The 18,536-nt window shown below is 43.0% G+C and overlaps 1 protein-coding gene across 3 annotated transcripts in view; it reads left to right on the top strand.

Moving 5' to 3' along the window:
* Nucleotides 1-18,536, top strand: part of AGPAT5 (1-acylglycerol-3-phosphate O-acyltransferase 5) — a 74,802-nt gene that overhangs the window by 39,943 nt on the left and 16,323 nt on the right. For 2 of the 3 annotated variants that reach the window (XM_045991586.1, XM_045991577.1), the window contains exons 6-9: nucleotides 2,997-3,158; nucleotides 9,751-9,874; nucleotides 11,897-12,104; nucleotides 16,219-16,353. In XM_045991586.1, coding sequence (XP_045847542.1) covers nucleotides 2,997-3,158; nucleotides 9,751-9,874; nucleotides 11,897-12,104; nucleotides 16,219-16,353 — 629 coding nt within the window. Of the gene's footprint in view, nucleotides 1-2,996; nucleotides 3,159-9,750; nucleotides 9,875-11,896; nucleotides 16,002-16,218; nucleotides 16,354-18,536 lie in introns of those variants that run through there. The other variant, XM_045991594.1, reaches the window with a different exon arrangement.

The following is an 18,536-nucleotide window of genomic DNA, read 5'->3' as shown; positions in this document are numbered from 1 at the left end:
TGTTTGCTTGCACAGGATCCAGGGCTCGGTCTGGTGCTCTGTTTCACAGTCTTGAAATTGTACCGGGTCCTGCAAATTCTGTTGACGGCTCTGCTTCTGCCTCTTGCTGGCTCTTCCTTCCCCTGAGCCAGTTTTCGGCCTGATTCTAACCGCGCTTTCCTTGGTCCTTCTTCGGCTCTGGGCCTTGTGTAGCTCTTGCCTGCCCTGCCCCGTGTTGCCTGCTGCCACCGCCCCACAGTTCCCACTCCGCTCCTGCTCCAGCTGGTGTGACTGGGCCCTGCCCGTTCTCAGCCCTGCCTGATCCGCTTTGCCTCCTCCCTGCATTGAGCAGTTCTGTTTTCCCTTTCCCTTTTGAACAGAACTATCTGTTCTTTTTTCCACCTCATATCTCAGGGTGTCTTTGCCTTGAAGGAGTTTTGTTTCTCTGACAAGATTGCACCATTCAGTCATGCATATCCTTCTGTGTTTCACGATTTTAATGTTACTGCTCTAAGAGCTGCTTTTTGCACATCTCACCAGCACGCTCTTGTCTACTCGGTTTGCCCCAGTTTGCCGACGTGGTCTGATTCTCATATAAGCAAACTGTGTGTGTGCGTGTCTGTGTGTGCGTGCGTGCTCATGCACCCTCGTGTAGCACACCTGTGGTGTTACTCTCCTCCCTCTCTTTTGTGCTAAAGGAGAAGTTTGGGCCCCTGTCATTTTCCTATTTGACTCCACCTATTCCGCAGAGGTCTGTTCCCTTCCAGTTTCCCAGTGACCTCTCGCTTAGCGGCATCCGTTTGTTGGGCGGTGAGGGGGTCCTGTGGTGGTCTAAGCTTAGAAAATCAACAGACTGGGCGTTCATAAACACATGCAGGACGGAGTGGGCTGTTGGTGTTTTCTCACCTCACTTCACCCCTTCTGTAAGCTTCCATTCCTACCACTCCTCAGATAGTACTCGTCCGGGTAACAGGTGACCTTTGTTTGGCCAGGGGGCCACTTCTCAGTTCGGGGTCCTTCCGTGCCTTCGTTGACTAGTTCCTTCTTGAGATGTTTTCTTCTCAGAGCCTCTGTGTTAGCCCAGTCTCCTTGTTTTTCTCCTTCCCCCTTGGCTGTTCTCTTTCAAGAGCTGGAAGATAAAAGATGGATGCTGCAGGATGTGAGTTGGATCTAGAAAATGTGTCTGGGGCACTCGAGCTGCTCCTGGTGCATTCCTCAGTGAGAAGATTTTTTTTTCTTAGCTTTTCCTATGTATTAAAGATGGGCATTTATTATTCATCTGTCACAAAACTGATTTTTCTGACTTTCAGTATAATTTTTTAAAATACTACTTTGTCTTCCTATCTTCTCACTAACTTAATGAATTCTAGTAAATGTTTTTACTGAATACCACAGCGTGATTCTGTGGAGCTTCGGACTTAATAAAATTGGGTGAGCTCCAAAAGCAAAGAAGGAAGTATTAACTAATTTAATCGACAAATGAATGTTTCCCAGCCTTGTATACTATTCAGCTTTTTGTTATAAGTTTTTGAATAAATTAAGCTGCTTCTGCCCTGGGGACTTCAGTCAGATATGTGGTTGTGGGAATCTTTTTCTTTCCCACACCGCTTTGCATTTTAAAAATTCTTCTGCAGGAGGAGCCCAGCACACTATAGCGGTTCTTCCTTATGCAGCTGATTTTCCCTGGAGAGAGGCAGGAGAAGATCCAAGTCAGCTTTTGTCTGGTCTATTTTCACGTCACTTCAGAAAGCTACTCTGTTACACGGTCAGTAGATATTCTAATCAAGAGAAAGAGAGGCCATGGGGAGTATGAAGGGTAGAACAAATTCTTAACCATAGTGAGCCACTCAATGGATATGATTGATTATCCTATATAAAGTACAGTGTTTTCTCAATTACAGAAGCTTTGAGAAGTGTATACAATATGGGTGTGTGTCTGTGTCTCAGATATACCCAAGAGAATGGAGAGCCTGTGTTCGTACAGAAACTCGTTGAGCACTCAACAGTTTATATGAATGTTCACAGCAGCGTTATATATAGTAGCCAAAGGTTGACAACAACCCCAGGGTCATCATCTGATCAGCAGATAAACTGAGTGTAGCAGATCCATACGGTGGAGCGTTACTCAGCCACGGAACATAAGGAAGCACTGGTCCCTGCCCCAGCAAGGATGAGTCTCAGAAAAACTGTGCTCAGTGAAAGAAGCCAGGCACGAAGGGCCACAGTACCGGGACCGCATTCGTGCGGACTGTCCGCAACAGGCAGGCCCAGGCAAGGAGAGCGTTCCGTGTCTGCAGAAGGGCCGGGGCGCCTGTCTGGAGGGAAGGACATGGTCTGGAATTTGATGGTGGTGATGGTGGCTCTGCTTTGTGAAGCTACTAAGAACCACTGAATCGCAGTTGGAATGATGAATTTTATGGCATGTAAATGGTATCTCAGTTTAGTTTTAAAACAACAACAACAGTGTTCTAAGCATCAAGCCCAGTGTGCCACATGAACTAGACCACAGTCGCTCTTCCCTTGGACACTCGACGCAGCAGGGGTCATTCAGGTGCTCCCTCACTCCTGCATCCCTATTTGAATAGAAATAAAATTAAATTGTGGACTAGGAGTCAGAATTACAAATCATACTCCTGATCTGCAGTGACCCAGGCAGGGTGATGCTGCCTTAATTCTGTGGCCAGAGAGAAGGCTGGTGGTACCCGCCCGTGCCCGGGGTTAGCAGACTGAAGGGTTTGTGATAGCTCATAAGCTTGCTGAGGGCCAGCGTTCTGACAGCTTTCCCCAGCATCTCGTACCTGTAGATGTTTAATAAACACGTAGTAAAGGAATGTTGATTTAAATACTTCAGGTCTTAAGAGTGCTTTCTAAACCTCAAGCCCTGTCCATGTATATGAGATATGGCTTTAATATATTTAAGATATTTTGGTCTATTCCTGGAAATTTAAAGACAGTCTGGATATTATATTCTGCTGAGATGTTTTGTGATTAACTCATGGCCACGACCTCTCCTTTAGGCTTTGCAGTATTAAAACATGTGCTGACACCAAGAATAAAGGCAACTCATGTTGCTTTTGATTCTATGAAGAATTATTTAGATGCAATTTATGATGTGACAGTGGCTTTTGAAGGGACGATTGATGATAAAGGACAGCGGAAAGAAGCACCGTCCATGGCCGGTGAGTTGGTATTTTCAATTATGTCATGGATTGCCGAGTGTGTAATTAGTCTCTTTAATGGGTACCTGTACTTCATAACATTTACTTCATGTATTTTCTAAGTGTATGCTCGACCTATTTTCCAAGTATTTTTTTATTAATCCATAACAGCTTGAATTTTACAAGTCTTTCCTGGTTGCCATAGTAGTCCTTTAGACTTCCCCATTTTCATTAACTCAGTTTCCTTCTACCCAGAGTTCCCAGGTAAGAACGGAAGGCTACAGAAATCAAAGAGAGGGAATGGGGAGGAGAGTGCTGACCTAGCAGTACGGAGGTCTGATAGTCAGCGTTCTCCTTTATATGGACTTTTATGTAATGCTTGTGAAATTTAGTATCTCTTTGGCAAGAAGAAACAGTTAAATATGACTCTTTTTTCAAACCTGTGCTGGGTTTTTTGTGGGGTTTTGTTTTTTTGTTTGTTTGTTTTGGTTTTTAAGTAGGCTCCATACCCAGTGTGGAGCCCAGCGAAGGGCCTGAACCCATGACCTTGGGACTGAGACCTGAGCTGAGATCAAGAGTTTGACACTTAACTGACTGAGCCACCCAGAAACCCTAACCCGTGCTGGGTTTTAAACACTTTTTAGCTATTGCCTCTATATATGTCAGATATAACAAGAAAAAAGAGAATTTTAAGTGAGCAGAATATTTTAATTAAATATAACCAAAGACACTCTTGACTGGTAGAGAAATTTAAATACAGGATTAGGCAAACAAGTGGGGAGAGTCGCCTTACCGAAGTGTCCCTTCGAGCTGTGATCGAGAGAGAGAACCTGCGCTTTTCATGTCACATCGGTGGCTGTTGAAGGTTGGAATACCAGGCCTGTCAAGTGTGTGTGTCGGTGCGACCTCCTGATGACTAATGTCCGAAATATGTCCAGAAGACAGAGAGAGTAGCTTCCCAGAGCAGGGAGCTGAGAGAGAGGACCGAAGGATGAAGCACTAATTGGAGGTCAATGGGGTGAAATCGGTCACAGTGGCTGGAAATACAAATCTGAAGTAGTAGACTGATTGCTCTCACAATTGCCTTTGACACCGAGCAGTTGCCATGTAGGAAGCTGAAGATTTTTTCACTTTTTTTTTTAATTATTTATTTATTTGACAGACAGAGATCACAAGTAGGCAGAGGCAGACAGAAAGAGAGAGGAGGAAGCAGGCTCCCTGCTAAGCAGAGAGCCCGATGCAGGGCTCAATCCCATGACCCTGGGATCATGACCTGAGCTGAAGGCAGAGGCTTAACCCACTGAGCCACCCAGGTGCCCCAGTTCTTTTCACTTTAAATGAAATTTTTTGAAATATATCCTATATCAGGTAGTTTAAAAACCACAACTATCTAAAGTATACAGTGAAATGGCTTGCTTTCCACCACATCCCCCTTTGCCCAGGTCCACCTTCCCCTGCCCAGAGGTAACCACTTTTCTTAAGTGTTTGTGTATCACATGTGCAAAATTAAGTCTACATTCTTAACTGTAGAAATTCTTCTCTTCTTGCCAAAAAGGCAATGTATTAATATTTTTCTTTCTTTTTCAACCATCAAAGGAGTCATTGACCTATTTTTACATTTGAAAACACATTCATTTCGTTCAACAATATTATCACTAGTTTATCTTTAAAAAAAAGATTTATTGAGCATTGTTTTATTGTTTATGAGAAACAGGTCTAATTGTTTATGAGAACCTTTGCAAACTGCTTTCATTATGCCACTGTCCCGGTCATAAGGAGCTCCTGGCTTTGGCAGTGCTCACAGGCCAAGTCCCACCCTCTGTAGCCTGCCCTCCGCGGAGTCTGTATCCTAGCTGTCCACTCTCTTTCACTCCACTGCCTTCTGGAATGGAAGGTGTGTGTAGGCCTGGGTGAAACCCCTCCCCTCGGGTGCCCTCCCCCAACTTTGCTGTTAACCACAACATTCCTCTTCCCTCACTCATTTGCTTTCTCTTGTTTTAGCACTCCTGTGGCACTAAGTGCTTAAGCCACAAGGTTAGCGCTCAGCATATGGTAATCGCTTACCTTCCCCCAGTGGGTGGGAAGCCTTGAGGAGGAAATGATGTTAGAGCTGCGTTGTCTAGATTCCAGCCCCGCACCCCTCCTCCTGTTCTGCCTCCTCAACTGCATACACATTAATGCCAGTGGCTTTGTGTTTTCCTTACAAATTGTCTCTTTTTGAGAAGGTTGGCCTTTCTATCACACCACGAAGCCATGTCAAAAATAAATCTGTCATTTCAGTCAGTTAAGGGTGAATATTTCCACAAGGAAGAATACACCAGAGTAAAATCAAAAGACTGAAGTCAAACTGGGAAAATATTTACAACTTAGATCACAGAAAAAAAGTCGGATTTTCTTGATGTAGAAAGTGCTTCTACAAATTGATAAGAAGATGATCAGTAACTCAGTAGTAGGTTACAGAAAAAAATGCTCCATCTCATTCATAGTAAGAAAAATACAAATTAAGATTTTTAGCGAGATACCATGTTTTACTATCAGATTGGCAAAAATCCCAGTATCGGGTTTGGTAACAAGCCCATGGGTGAAATTCAAGTACAAGAGTCACATCTGTACTTTGCTGTTTGGGGTGCAGGGCTGTGCAGCCTCCGCAGAAGCCACCCTGGCAGGGCCTGCCAGCCCCACAAATGCATGGACGTCGCCGCTGCTGTGTGCCTGTGCACGTGAGAGGCGACATCTGGTTTTCCGTGTCACATGTTGATTTTAATTGTGAGTTTGGGACCTGTGGCTTGAAAATCCCCACTCTCATTATTATATGAATTGATTGCTATTCTGCTCAACTTTAATCTAGAATAGATTAAGATGCACTTTAAATTGATGCTGTACGTTGAGTTAGGTATAAAATTCCATAAGTTAGAATATCATAAGTACTTGGTCGTTCCGTGTGATTAGTATTAAATAGTGTCTCCAGACATACTATCACTTAATACTCATATTTGATAGCCCAGTTAAAAAGCATTATGTCCATAGTTGCTAGATTGTGCTTTTATATGCCACAGGCCAGTCTTTCTCAAAGCGTACTGAGTTGCATTATACTCCAAGAGTATTACAGTTCCCTTCGAGTCACTTGGGACGACTGCTGACTGCGTAGGCCTCCGCTCACTCTAGAATGCTAGTGTGGATTGGCTGCGAGGGAGGGCAGAACCTGCGGGGTTAATGAACTGTTGTGATCATGAGTCTTACGGTTGGGGCCTTAATGAGGCCTCATGTTAGAGAGCGAGGCAGCAGGTAGTGTCCCTTGTGCTTCCTATTTCGTGGTGTCTTAGTTATAAGGTGAACACTGATAGACACCCCCCCAGCTGTGCGCTTTGTGATTCATCTGGGCTTGTTATAAGGGTCTTTGTCTTCCCTGGACAGTGTACACTAGGCAGAGGAGAGACTGGCCAGTCTGATCATAGGCTTACTTAAAATCCTATTCTATAGTAGGAGGTACACCACAATAAATTGTGAAGTTAAGGATAACATTTGATGTTCTGTTTAACCACTTAGTATGGGGCTAGACTGCTTTTTCCTGTTAATATTTTCTTATATGAAAATAAAATTTACTGGGAGGGGAAAATTACAGATAATCCAAAAGAAGAAGGAAGAAAACTCCACAGGCTAACCTGTCCAGATGCAGTTAACAATTTGAATATTTTCCTCAAAAACTTCCTTTTTATACCGTCACTCTGTTGGAGTATGTGCCTTCGGATATTTTTAGATAAGGTCATTTGTATATGTTGTTTTCTTTATGTCCTGCTTTTAGTCATAAACATCTTTATCTGTCAGTATATACACTTCTATAATGTTTTAAAAATGCTACATGATGTCCATTGATGTGACTGTACGCTGGCTTATCTACCTAGTTTTCTACTCCTGGATTTAGGTCATTTTTCCCCAGAGGAAAAGGGGGCGGGTTATGAGCCAGCACTATGGGAGCCAGGTGAGGCCCCGGTGTGTGGAGGTTGTCCCCGTGCAGCACATGGACGTTCTCTGCTCCCACTGTCGGAGCTCTGCTTTTCTCCCCTCTCTCCACCCTGCCTGGCTCCCCAGGCACAGACCAAATGGAACTTAGTTTCTCCAGAGACTAGTGCTTGTGACAGGTATGAATACTTGAAAGACTCCTATTGCCCTAGCATATATGCACTCTAGGGCCCTACTAGGGCTCCACTGGGAAAGTTCTAATTGGAAAAAAATGATACCTCGGGGCAGCGGGTTGGCGGGTCCTGGGATCAAGCCCCACATCGGGCTCCCTGCTGCGCAGGGGGTGTGCTTCTCCCGCTCCCCCACCCCTTCCAGCCCCGCCTCGTGCTCTCCCTCCCTCCTAAAAAAATAAATCTTTAAAAAAAAGGAAAAAGTTATACCTTAATTAGAATACTTTTTCCATATATTTCTGAATAGTAGGGGAAAAATTTTGCTTATGCAATATGAAATAAGGTCCAACTAACGTAGTTTTTGCAAGTGTAGAGACACGAGCTATATTAAATATGGAAGAAAACATTTATATCACTTCTTTCTTGTCTCCTGAAAGTCAGTTAGTGTTTTTCTGATGATTCACTCCTAGTTTTCATTTGGGTCCCCATCCCCGGAACTGGGCTGTTGGGGCTCCACAGCCGTCCGTGCTGGGACTTGGTCCTCTCCAAGCCCGACAAGTCGGTGCCTACACGGACTCCTGCAGGTCGAATGAAATAATGTAGACGAAACTGGGGTGTAAACTCCAGGGTACCATGTAGATCTTACTCCCATATGAATTTGGGAGTCCTTCTCAGTATCCGTGTCTCTTCCCTCCTCAGCTGACGTCTCGTGAGAGACACTGCTGTCACTTCCCAGGCACCACAATTACAAGTTCAAGGCTGCTCACTTTTATCTCCCCAGCCTGTGGCCCTGCACATCCCTGCGGCCTCAGGGCTAACTACAGGTTGGCCTATTGTTGAATGAAGGAGATGCTGAGCAGGGGGATGTAGATAATTAGATGAAGGTCGGGGACTTGGTATCAGGCTCTGCATTTTTATGGATCAGAAATACAAATGAGAGGGCGAGATGAGAAGTAAAGTGCAGCCAGAAAGTTGGGCGTATGGTGTGCTGGTGCTGCTCTCGGACCTCAACGTCCAGACTCCTCATGGCGGCCCCGTCAGGCCAGCGCTGCTCCCTCATATCTGTCTTGCAGACTGGGAGACAGGCACCAACAGCGAGCCCCTCTGCCCAGGGCTGACCAGGGAGCGGGACCCAGGCTGCTGGCTCCCTGTCCATGCTCCGAAGCTCTGCGCGGCTCTGCCATTGAGATCCTTCGACTACATAAATGACAGCAGAACTTGAGAAAGCAAGGACAGAAACTGCAGAATCGGGTCGTCCCCCTGTGCTTTTTGTGCCTTTATCATGAAAGCCAGTTCACTGCTGAAAGTATATAACAGGACAGTTTTGATGCCGGAGATGCCGCGTGCTATTAAGGCCTGACACCAGTGGTTAAGAACAATCGTAGAGAATCCGTAGCGAAAAAGAGATGCCTGTGGAGTCCCGAGACTCCTGTTGAAGCAGAAACTTCCTTCAGCTGCAGACCCTGTGAGTCACCACTTCTTGGAACCCTGTCTTTGGACACATTCCAACTCGAGAGGACAGGTCTCAGCCTCCTTGCATTCCCACCTAGGGAACATAGTCTCCTTTGAAATCTCTTTGGAACATCTCCTTGTTCTCCAGGGAATTTAATCTGTTCCTGATCTCAGCTCTTCACCGAAAGGCATCCATGAGAAGGGGAATTTCCCAGCTCAGAGCTCTTCTTGTCTTGGAATAAATCCTGGCGCTTATGCAACGCAGGCTGAGAAAGAACTGCCTGCTTTGTTCAAATCAGCGTGTCTTAGGAACTGTAGTCACTTAAAAGCTCGGAGCTATTCCACAGAAAGAATTTGGTTCCTAAACCAAGTATGAGATGTGAAAATATGGCAAAGGCAGGAGAGCTGGGGGTACCAGTGAGTAGAAACCAACAGCAAGTCCTAGAGGAGGGGAGCTCTCTTTCCCACGTCTGTGCTGGGTGTGTGACACTCTGTGACAGGCTGACGTACCCAGCCGAGGCACTAGGAACTCAGGGGGTTAAGTGCCTCACGCTCCCAGTGCTCTGGCAGAGTGAACCAGCCAGACTTCACCTCCGCCCTTCGGGGACTCACAGTCTAGTGGGAACAGCAGTGACAGTGTGTGACAAGTGATATGCTTGGACGCAGCGGCCTGGTGCGCTCATGCAGGTGATTAGTGAGCCTGAGGGTGGTTGGCATTTGGGGACAAGTTTCTATTCCTGGGCCGCCTACGGACTTGAAGGTTTGTGTATGCAGAGTGACATTTGGTACTTTTGATTTAACTGAATGACTTCAGGTAATTGTGGTAGACTAGGATATTATAGCACTCTTCTTCTTCAGCTTGAAACCTAAAACCATCAGTATATATTTCTTTTTTTCTATTAACTTTTTTCTTTTTTAAGCTTAAGAATCTTTTTTCATCTTTTAAAAATATATTTTACCTCATTTTCAGTTGTTTTATATAACGATGAGTTGTAAAATAACAAAAAATGAATTTTTTTGTTTCTTGTTAGAATTTCTTTGCAAAGAATGTCCAAAAATTCATATTCACATTGATCGTATAGACAAAAAAGATGTCCCAGAAGAACAAGCATTTATGAGAAGATGGCTTCATGAGCGTTTTGAAATTAAAGATAAGTGAGTAACAACAGTTCTCCTACTTCAAAAACTTGGGTTTGGCTACATTTCAGTGTAGTAAATAAACAATTTCAAACTAATGTATTTTTTTTGTAAACTCAAGTCCAGTCTGTTCATGTTTTAAACCTTACTGTCCCGTTGTCTGTGAAAGGAAAGAACGTGTTTTAGGAGGCCTTCCTGTTTTCATTCTCAGTATTTTCTAGAGGTACTCTGTGGTTGGATATACAATTAGAAAACACACACACAGCTTTTCACTGTGAGATGCCCCACGTCTGCATTCCCGGGTCAGACAAAGTGGTGTTGTGTTTGAGAACTAGCTGGCACGCCCGCGGTGCCCAGAGGCGAGGCTGTGGGATAGAACACTGTGTCCGAGGTACGTGTGGGAATGACATGCGTACACTTGCTGGAAGAAGGCGACATTCTGACCAGAACGTCTTTTGCTGTTAGTGTTTTGGAGCCGAAACAGTTTCTGGGATTGAGCTTATGTTCCTCAGTGCTATTCACATCACTTCAGAGCAGGACAGTAGGTTGACCCTTGTTGAGCGTTGGCTGCCGGTGAATTACGGGTGTATATAGACACCTCCTGGGTGAGGCACGGCTTAATGAGGTCGAGCCGAGGGAGGGAGTGTGAAGTTCTGCTTACCCAAGAGCAAATCTGGAAGGACCAGGGGCCCTCCGTAGGGGATGATAGAACCCCTTGGATTTAATACGGTTTTCTAAAGGAAAAAATTTTAGTATTTTCTTCTCTTTCTAGGAAGATGAAAAGTGGATGTCAGTCTCTTGGGTGAATACTTTAGGATGTATGCTTTGTTGTTCGCTGTCAGTGGGAGTTTTATCCTTTGGTGCATATCCTGTTTTGTGAAAGATATGTTTTAAACATCTCTACTTTTTACCCTCTTTTTGAAAAAACAGATCCATTAATTATAGGACACATTGTTTACTAAAACCCCAAGTGTGGCGTTTTTACAGACTCAGAAGTAAGACTTCCAAAATTGGGTTTATGTTCAGAAATTTTACCTGTGTGTTATTCTCCTGATACGCTTCTCAGCAGACTGCTCTGGTCCCCCTTTCTTTGTTGTATTACAATAAAATTATGTCCTCAGTAACCCTTTTGAGTTAACTTTAGGAAATGAAAATTATTAAGAGTGTGCTGCATTGGAAATGAAACTTTATGAAGTTTATGGACAAGTAGCTACATTTCCTTATTTCGTGGCCATCAGTTGTATGTGACAGAATTGTGGGTTACGGAATTGTGGGTTACTTTCAAAAGTAAAATGTGTGTGTTTTGACATGAAAATCAGTTCTCAGAAAAAAACAAGACATCCAATTTATTTCACGTTATAGGCGCTGATACATACTTAGAGTGAGCCTGGACCTTTTAAAACGGTGGTTATCTCTAGGGAGTGTGTTAAGGTAGTAGAAGGGTTTTCTGCTTTGTACTTGTGTTTGAGAGTTTTTTGCTGAGTCTCTCCTGCTGTTATAACTTTACATTTTTTAAATAAGATAGGAAAATGAATTAACAATGCTATTTTTTCCTTCTTGTACTTATTTTTATAATCCCATGCAAATAAGGGCTTTTTGAGGGAAACTCCATTTATACGTTATAAGAACTACTGATCTTCTCTTTGACTTCTGATGGAATGGGAGCCATAGGAGGGAGGAGTAAAGACGGGGGAAGGTGGAGATGAAGTGGGGTAGGTTATTACCCATGTGTGAGTGAGTCTGGTTGCAAAATTATTAAAAATCTAAAGTTCAAAAAAATCATCCCCACAAAATTACCTAAAACTATCTTGTAAAAAAATTACATATAATACAATTCATCTACAATAATCATGAACATATAAAGGTATTTTTAAAGTCTAGAAACCCCAATTAAATCAAGTCTCTAGGTATTTCCTTATCCCAAGGACCTATAACTTCTCCAGCATGTAATAGGCAAACAGAGCTATTTGTTAAATTAGAATATTAAATGACTAAACCTGAAACTTTAATTTTTTTTTTTTTTTCCCATTCTGGCCATAGGTTGCTTATAGAATTTTATGATTCGGTGGATCCAGAAAGAAGAAACAAATTTCCTGGGGAAAGTATTAATTCTAAATTAAGTCTCAAAAAGACTTTACCATCATTATTGATCTTAAGTGGTTTGACTGCTGGTATGCTTATGACCGAGGCCGGAAGGAAACTCTATGTAAGAACGTGGATTTATGGAACCTTAATTGGCTGCTTGTGGGTTAGTATAAAAGCTTGAGCAGGTAGCTGTCTGCAGGCAGTGGGATGTGCTCCGTGGTTCAGTGTTGGCAGCCACGCCTTACGTCAAATTGTTTCCTGATTTTAATAAGAAGTGTAAATAAAGCCTTGTTGATTGAACATTGGGTAAAATAGAATTTCTGATTAAAGCCGGCATACAGTTGGTCTTGGGCAAATATACATGGTTTTACAACTTTAGAACAGAAGCTGCTGGAAAGGGGAAAGCTAAACAGTTTATGCTATACTTGGCATTTCCTACGAACTAATGTCATCTTCAGAAGACTATTAGGATTGTATAATTTGTTACTGTTTTGTAATTCAGATAGCTGCATTCATGAACATTAATTCGCAGTATATTTCACTGTATTTGTTACTTTTAGTTTTTTACAACTTTGACTAGTCCAGCATTTATCACTAAAGTATTTAGTATCTTGGAGCTATGTAATATTTTGCTTTCTGCTTAATTTCTCCAAGTGAGTGAAAGAAATTGTATGTAAGTATCAAGAGGGATACCAAGGAAAAGGGCAAGAAATTGTCCATGGGGAGGAAGCTCTGGTTAGCGCATGCTTTTGTTGTATTGCATTACTAGCTGATTTTACTTTATATTTGCAGAGTAACATTTCTAATATTTATTGAAACAGCTAAATTTGCACACCCTGTATTGTATACAAAAGAATAATGTATAAAATATGAGAATTAAGTTTAAGTTAGAATTGTGACCCTGATTCATTGTAGCAGAACTTTACATTGCCCGGCTTTTTGAAGAGTTACGCTAAGCTCTTAGTACTTCCCGACATCTGTGCCATAACTACTTGAAAACCTTCAGGTTTCCTATTATTTTTTATATCAAAATAATCAGTGTGAACCTTTGTTGGACCTGAGTCCACAGACATTTGAGGTGATGGGAGCCTCCAGACGTCTGACTAGATTTACTAGCACGTGCCTTTGCTGTTACTCTTGAGTTTTAGCACAACATTTAGTTCGGAAGTCGGTTTTTTTTCATGTCATCACGGTCAGTTTCCACTGTTTGGATTCTCTTCCTTTGGATGCCTGGCCGCGTGCTGCTCGGCGCCTGGCACAGGACATGCGCAGGAGGGCTGTGAGCCAGCCAGTGTCTGTCCCGCCGCAAAGTGGGCTCACGGGAGCTCTCGTGGGCGACCCCACTGGCTGCGCCAGAGGCGGTTTGTGCTGGTCTCATGTCAAGAGATCGACCTTCCATGAGCAAGGGAGATTGAATCCATCAGGCCTGAATGAATTTGTTTAGTTCTCATTACTTTTAATGGGGCTACACAATTAATCCATATCACTTCCGAATAAGAGTGGTGTTTCAGGAAACAAATCACACAAATCAGTTTTCAGTCATGAAATAATGGATGTGCAAGAGGATAAATTTTTTTGCATCTGCTCTGTGTTGTTACAACTTCAACTTGATTGCCTACCAGTCCTTTAGGATAACATTTCTGCTTCATGGATTTTTGTTGCAAAATTGTATCTGTGCCCCAGATGAAACACACCAGCTGAATCATGATGAACAAAATGAAAATAATAAAGAAAGGAAATTTCATCCAAGTTTTTCTCCAGACCCAGAGGGCAGGCCATGTCAGACAGCACCTTGCACCGCTGGGTGGTGTGAGTTGTCCGTGTACATTAGTGTGAGTATGTGTACACACCTCCCCGCAGGACACAGCCGGCCTAATTATGCACAGCACTGTAGGTCACACTTCTGAAAATTGTTCTCATGCCAAATTGTCATTTTCTCTTACTTGTAAAGTGAAATTTAAATCCATCCCATGTCTTTGTTAATATTTTTCTTTTAACAATCTTAAAGTTAGAACCTGTTTCTAATTAGATCAAAGTATATGTAAGTTGGGTAACTGACTTTGAATATCATGGATATGCTCTAAATTTCAAGAAGTAGTACATTGGAATTATGTTGATTATAACTGATTTTAAGAAGTCACAGTGAACTGCATAAGATCACTTTGAACATCATATTTCTTATGAACATACTTATATTCTCATAGAAGTTCTATAAAATATATTTGTTAGTTTAAAAATTTTGTATCAAAATATTTGGAAAATTAGGAGCTTCTTTTTAACATACGCTGATATGACTTGAATTATTATTTTCTAAAATTAAGAGCCCTGTATCTACCTGTAAATCTCTTCACATATCATTTAAGCCTATGTTTGTGTTATTTTCATTATTGATTTGCAGCTTAGTTATTACTTATTTTCTTTATAAGAATGCCATCAATGTGCATGCTTTTATGTTTTCCAGAAAAGGATGTGTTTGGATGAAAGTAAAAGAAAAAATAAAATCTTTCACTGTCTCTAATGTCTGTGCTATTTAACATTTTGCGACCCAGAAATTCCCCAACGGTCTTCAGTTACATCGTAAGCTTTGTGACTGGCCCTACATTCTGAATATATAAAATTATAATATTTTTTCATAAATATTGAGCAAACTTTTAAAAATACATTACAATACTCAAAATTGTGAAGCAATATTTTAGTTTCATTATACAAACTCATCTATGCCTCTTACACAATGTATATCACAAGTATTTGTTGTTTGACAGTTCCGTAATCATTAGGTACCTCACGGAGACTTTTCCAGGGCCTAAACTTAGCCAGGTTGGTAAGTAAAGAACCAATCTGACTAATCCCTGCCCTGTACATACTAATGGTTTCTTTCGTGTCTTCCATTCCCATGTGATTTTGTTTCCTGTACCGTGGTCCCAATTTTCCGTTATATACATATAAAGCTTTATTTTTCCTTTGCAACGTTATATGGTTTATTATTACATTCACTGAACAGATCTGTGTCAAGAAAGTCATCTTTTAAATAGATGGACCATTATAAACATACGGTATATATAAAATATGCCCATCTGGTAGAGACACGAAGTAACTGCCAGATATCTATCGGACACACATTTAGGAAGAGCAATGTTCATCATAATGATAATTCGTGTGTACAATTGCAAATGTACTAATAGATTTTAACCATAATAGTATTTGTTCTTGATGTATTAGATTGAAGAAAAGGCTGTCCAGGCAGATATTCCAGATACCACCTTGTAGTGAGTTACGTATCTTTGTTAAGGAGGATTTTGGGGGGGAGAGGGAGGGGTTAGACTGGTTTTTATTATGGGTTACACATACTTTTAAAGATTGGCTTACTTGGAATGTGTTACCATTTAGTATTTGGCATTATACACAGACTAATTTAACCTAACAGTCAAACATTAGAATGAAAATTGGTACTTAGTCAAACTGATAATTTGGAAACATTCAGATATTTGATTTTATATGGGTAAGCTCCATGTAATTGAATATAATAAAACTTTGCTCAGGTATTTTGAAGTGCTAGATATACAATTACTGACTTAGTTTAGAGTAGTTGTGACGCAACATTATCCCCAAGATTTCATTTGACACCTTTTCCGATTTGTGGACAAGCAAGTAAATCCATTACTTTTACCAGCTACGGTGTTATTCTCAGAGTAGTCATGCATGAGGTCAGAGGGACAAATACCCTACCCTGAGCAGGGGGAAAAAGTTATTTTTTGGAAAGCCACTCAGTTACTTCTGTAGTAAAGGAAATATGATCTGTAGAACAAACTCTCAGTACCTATTTATCAATGGTCACTTATTCCATCTAAATTAGTAGTGGTTCATAATTTTACATGGGAATATGTAAGAAAAGACCTGCTGATTTTATTTTTATTTTTATAAATCATTGCGCCTTAAAGCAAAAAAAAAAAAAAAAAAAAAGATGCCACTGATATTCTCTGTATGTTCAGGAGGAAAGGATATTTGCCTAACAGTCTTGTCTCCTTATGGTATGTTCAGAATAAATTCTGATTTATCTTGAGTTTATTGGTGCTTCATTAATCCAGAAAAAATTATATATATATATATATATATATCTCAAAAGCTGCTTGTTGATATAGGATGATAAAATATCTGTTGGGTGATGGTTTTTTCACATATTTATGATAATGTGTATGTTTTATGTACATGAATGTTTTATTGCCAAGTAATAGCTATAGGATACATTATAACTTTGTTTTTTTCTGATACTTGCCGAGGTTTGTGGAGTGCTTACTGCATGCCAGGCCGCGTGCTCACATCTAAGCGAGTTGTCTCATCTCCTCACACGTGGACCCTGGGCTTGCAGGGTTGCTCAGCCCGGAGGCGAACAGCTGTGGGCCAATCGCCAGCTGGTGAGTCCTGGTTCTCCCACTTGGTGTTTCACCTTGGACAAGTTCTTTAAAGTTTCTGTTTCTACCTGATGTTTCTGTTTAAATGCTCTCGCCTGTAAATTACTGATGATAGTCGCATTTATCTCAAAGGTTGGCTGGTGACTCTGAGTTATCAGAGCCCATGGAAGGTGGCCGGTGCTCAGCGAATCTTGTCTTTCAACTTCTCTTGTTGAGAAAACTCCCAGTTTTACAGATGAGGAAATGGAGACTCTGAGAGTGTGAATAAAATACCCCAAAGTCCCACTAATGCTTCTAGCAGAAAAACGTGTGCCCATTCTTTTCTGCTAAACAAGATGTTCTTTTTTTTTTTTTAAAGATTTTATTTATTTATTTGACAGAGAGAGATCACAAGTAGACAGAGAGGCAGGCAGAGAGAGAGGGAGGGAAGCAGGCTCGCCGCCGAGCAGAGAACCCGATGCGGGACTCGATCCCAGGACCCCGAGATCATGACCTGAGCCGAAGGCAGTGGCTTAACCCACTGAGCCACCCAGGCGCCCTAAACAAGATGTTCTGCAGTATTTCCTACTACCTCGGTGCCTTTACAAGCAGATGGTCATAACTGTAATCGTAGTCACTAAAGAGGTTTTGTTTAAAATCTAAATCAAACAGAAATTACAAAACGAAACATTGTCCATCTTTGATGAGAAGATGTCATGGTGTCCAAACGGACTCCATGGTGGGCCTGAGGGCTGAGGGATGCCTGTCCCTTGTGTTGGTAGCCCGGGGTCCTCATGTTAGCAAAGGGGGATGTGGACTGGCAGAGCCGAAGGTCTTTCCTTGCAGTGGCACAGAGTACAGTAATATTTGAAATGATCCTTCTGAAGGTCGCTTCCCGTGGGAAACCCCACATTATCAAATGGTCTGTGCCTTATCACTCCACGTATGTGTCACCTTCAGCACACGACGTCCCTGTTGGAGCCCTCCTTTAACAATAACGTAAGGGAACCGCTTATTTGCCTCGTAGAGCTTAGAGTCAAAGGAGATAATAGTTGTAAAATGCATTTTTATATAAAGTTGAACATAAATGTGAGAGATTATCATAATTCTTCCGAAGTCATTTCAGCTCTACTTCCTGTCTATGACGTGTGGATAAGTAATCGTCCGTTATTCTCAGCTGCATTCTGGAATTCAGACGCACGATGGTTAGCAGTGTTTATTACTGAGCGTGTTCCCCGTGGTTCCGCATCCTGTCCTCGCGTCCTGAGTTACTGTGGGTTTGGGTCTCGGGTCCGCTGACTGATTCCTGGACGGTGCACTACGTCTCGCTTGTTCCTGAGCACCTTCTGTCTGTCCCGTCTCATGCCCCGTCTTGTGGACAGACAGAAAGATGGCAGAGGGGATTTGTTCTTCCTCTCCACACCCCATGCCACTGTTTCGTCACTGGCCCGAATGAGACATGCCGGGGACCACCCTGGGAGATGATTTCTTGTCTAACGGAAAAGGGGATGAAGAAGGAACCTAGCGTAGAAGGAAGCACGCGTTAGGTGAAGGAGAATCTGATCACCGGGTGGCGGTGAGGGCGCCATGGCAGTGAGTCCATCTGTGAGACACCTGGTGGGGCGGGGTTTGCCCCGGCTGCCCGGGTTTTATTCTGAATGGTGGCAGCTGGAGGCTGACCTTTTAGTAGGCGGTCAGGCAGAGTCTCGGGCAGCATTGCTCTTGTCCCTTTGGAGGACGTCCGGGCTGCGATGCCGTCACTCTCCGCGGCTGCTCCCCAGGTGTCCTTGCAGGAGCCTGGAATGCCGAGGGGGCTGGCCGCCCGGGGCGCCGGGGCAGCTCGCTGCGGGAGCCCGCTGGCCAGGGGGGAGGCCTGGGCTCTGCACGTGGACCGGACTGGGCGGCCCCGCCCTCGCCCTCCCCGCAGCACTGGCGTGATGCCGGCCAGGCGGGCGAGAGCTGCGCCCAATGCAGGCCATGGGGGGCTCTTTCTTGGCAGGAGGCGACGCCCCTGATCCCAGACCGAGTACACGCACTGGCCACTCTGACTCCCGTGCGCTTGGCGGCCACACTGCCAGGTCGGTCACACCACCGACACCACGGATGCTCACGCACCCTGTGGGTCTTAAAATCAGGCCTTCTGCGGTCCAGGTGGTGGGAATAGGTTTGTAGAATTCATTTGCCCTCTCACTCTTTGTGAAGGACAT

This window comes from Meles meles, chromosome 2 (genome assembly GCF_922984935.1).
Source record: "Meles meles chromosome 2, mMelMel3.1 paternal haplotype, whole genome shotgun sequence".
NCBI lineage: Eukaryota > Metazoa > Chordata > Mammalia > Carnivora > Mustelidae > Meles > Meles meles.
The sequence above is the reverse complement of the archived record's forward strand: the minus strand, read 5'-3'. Positions and strand labels throughout refer to the sequence as shown.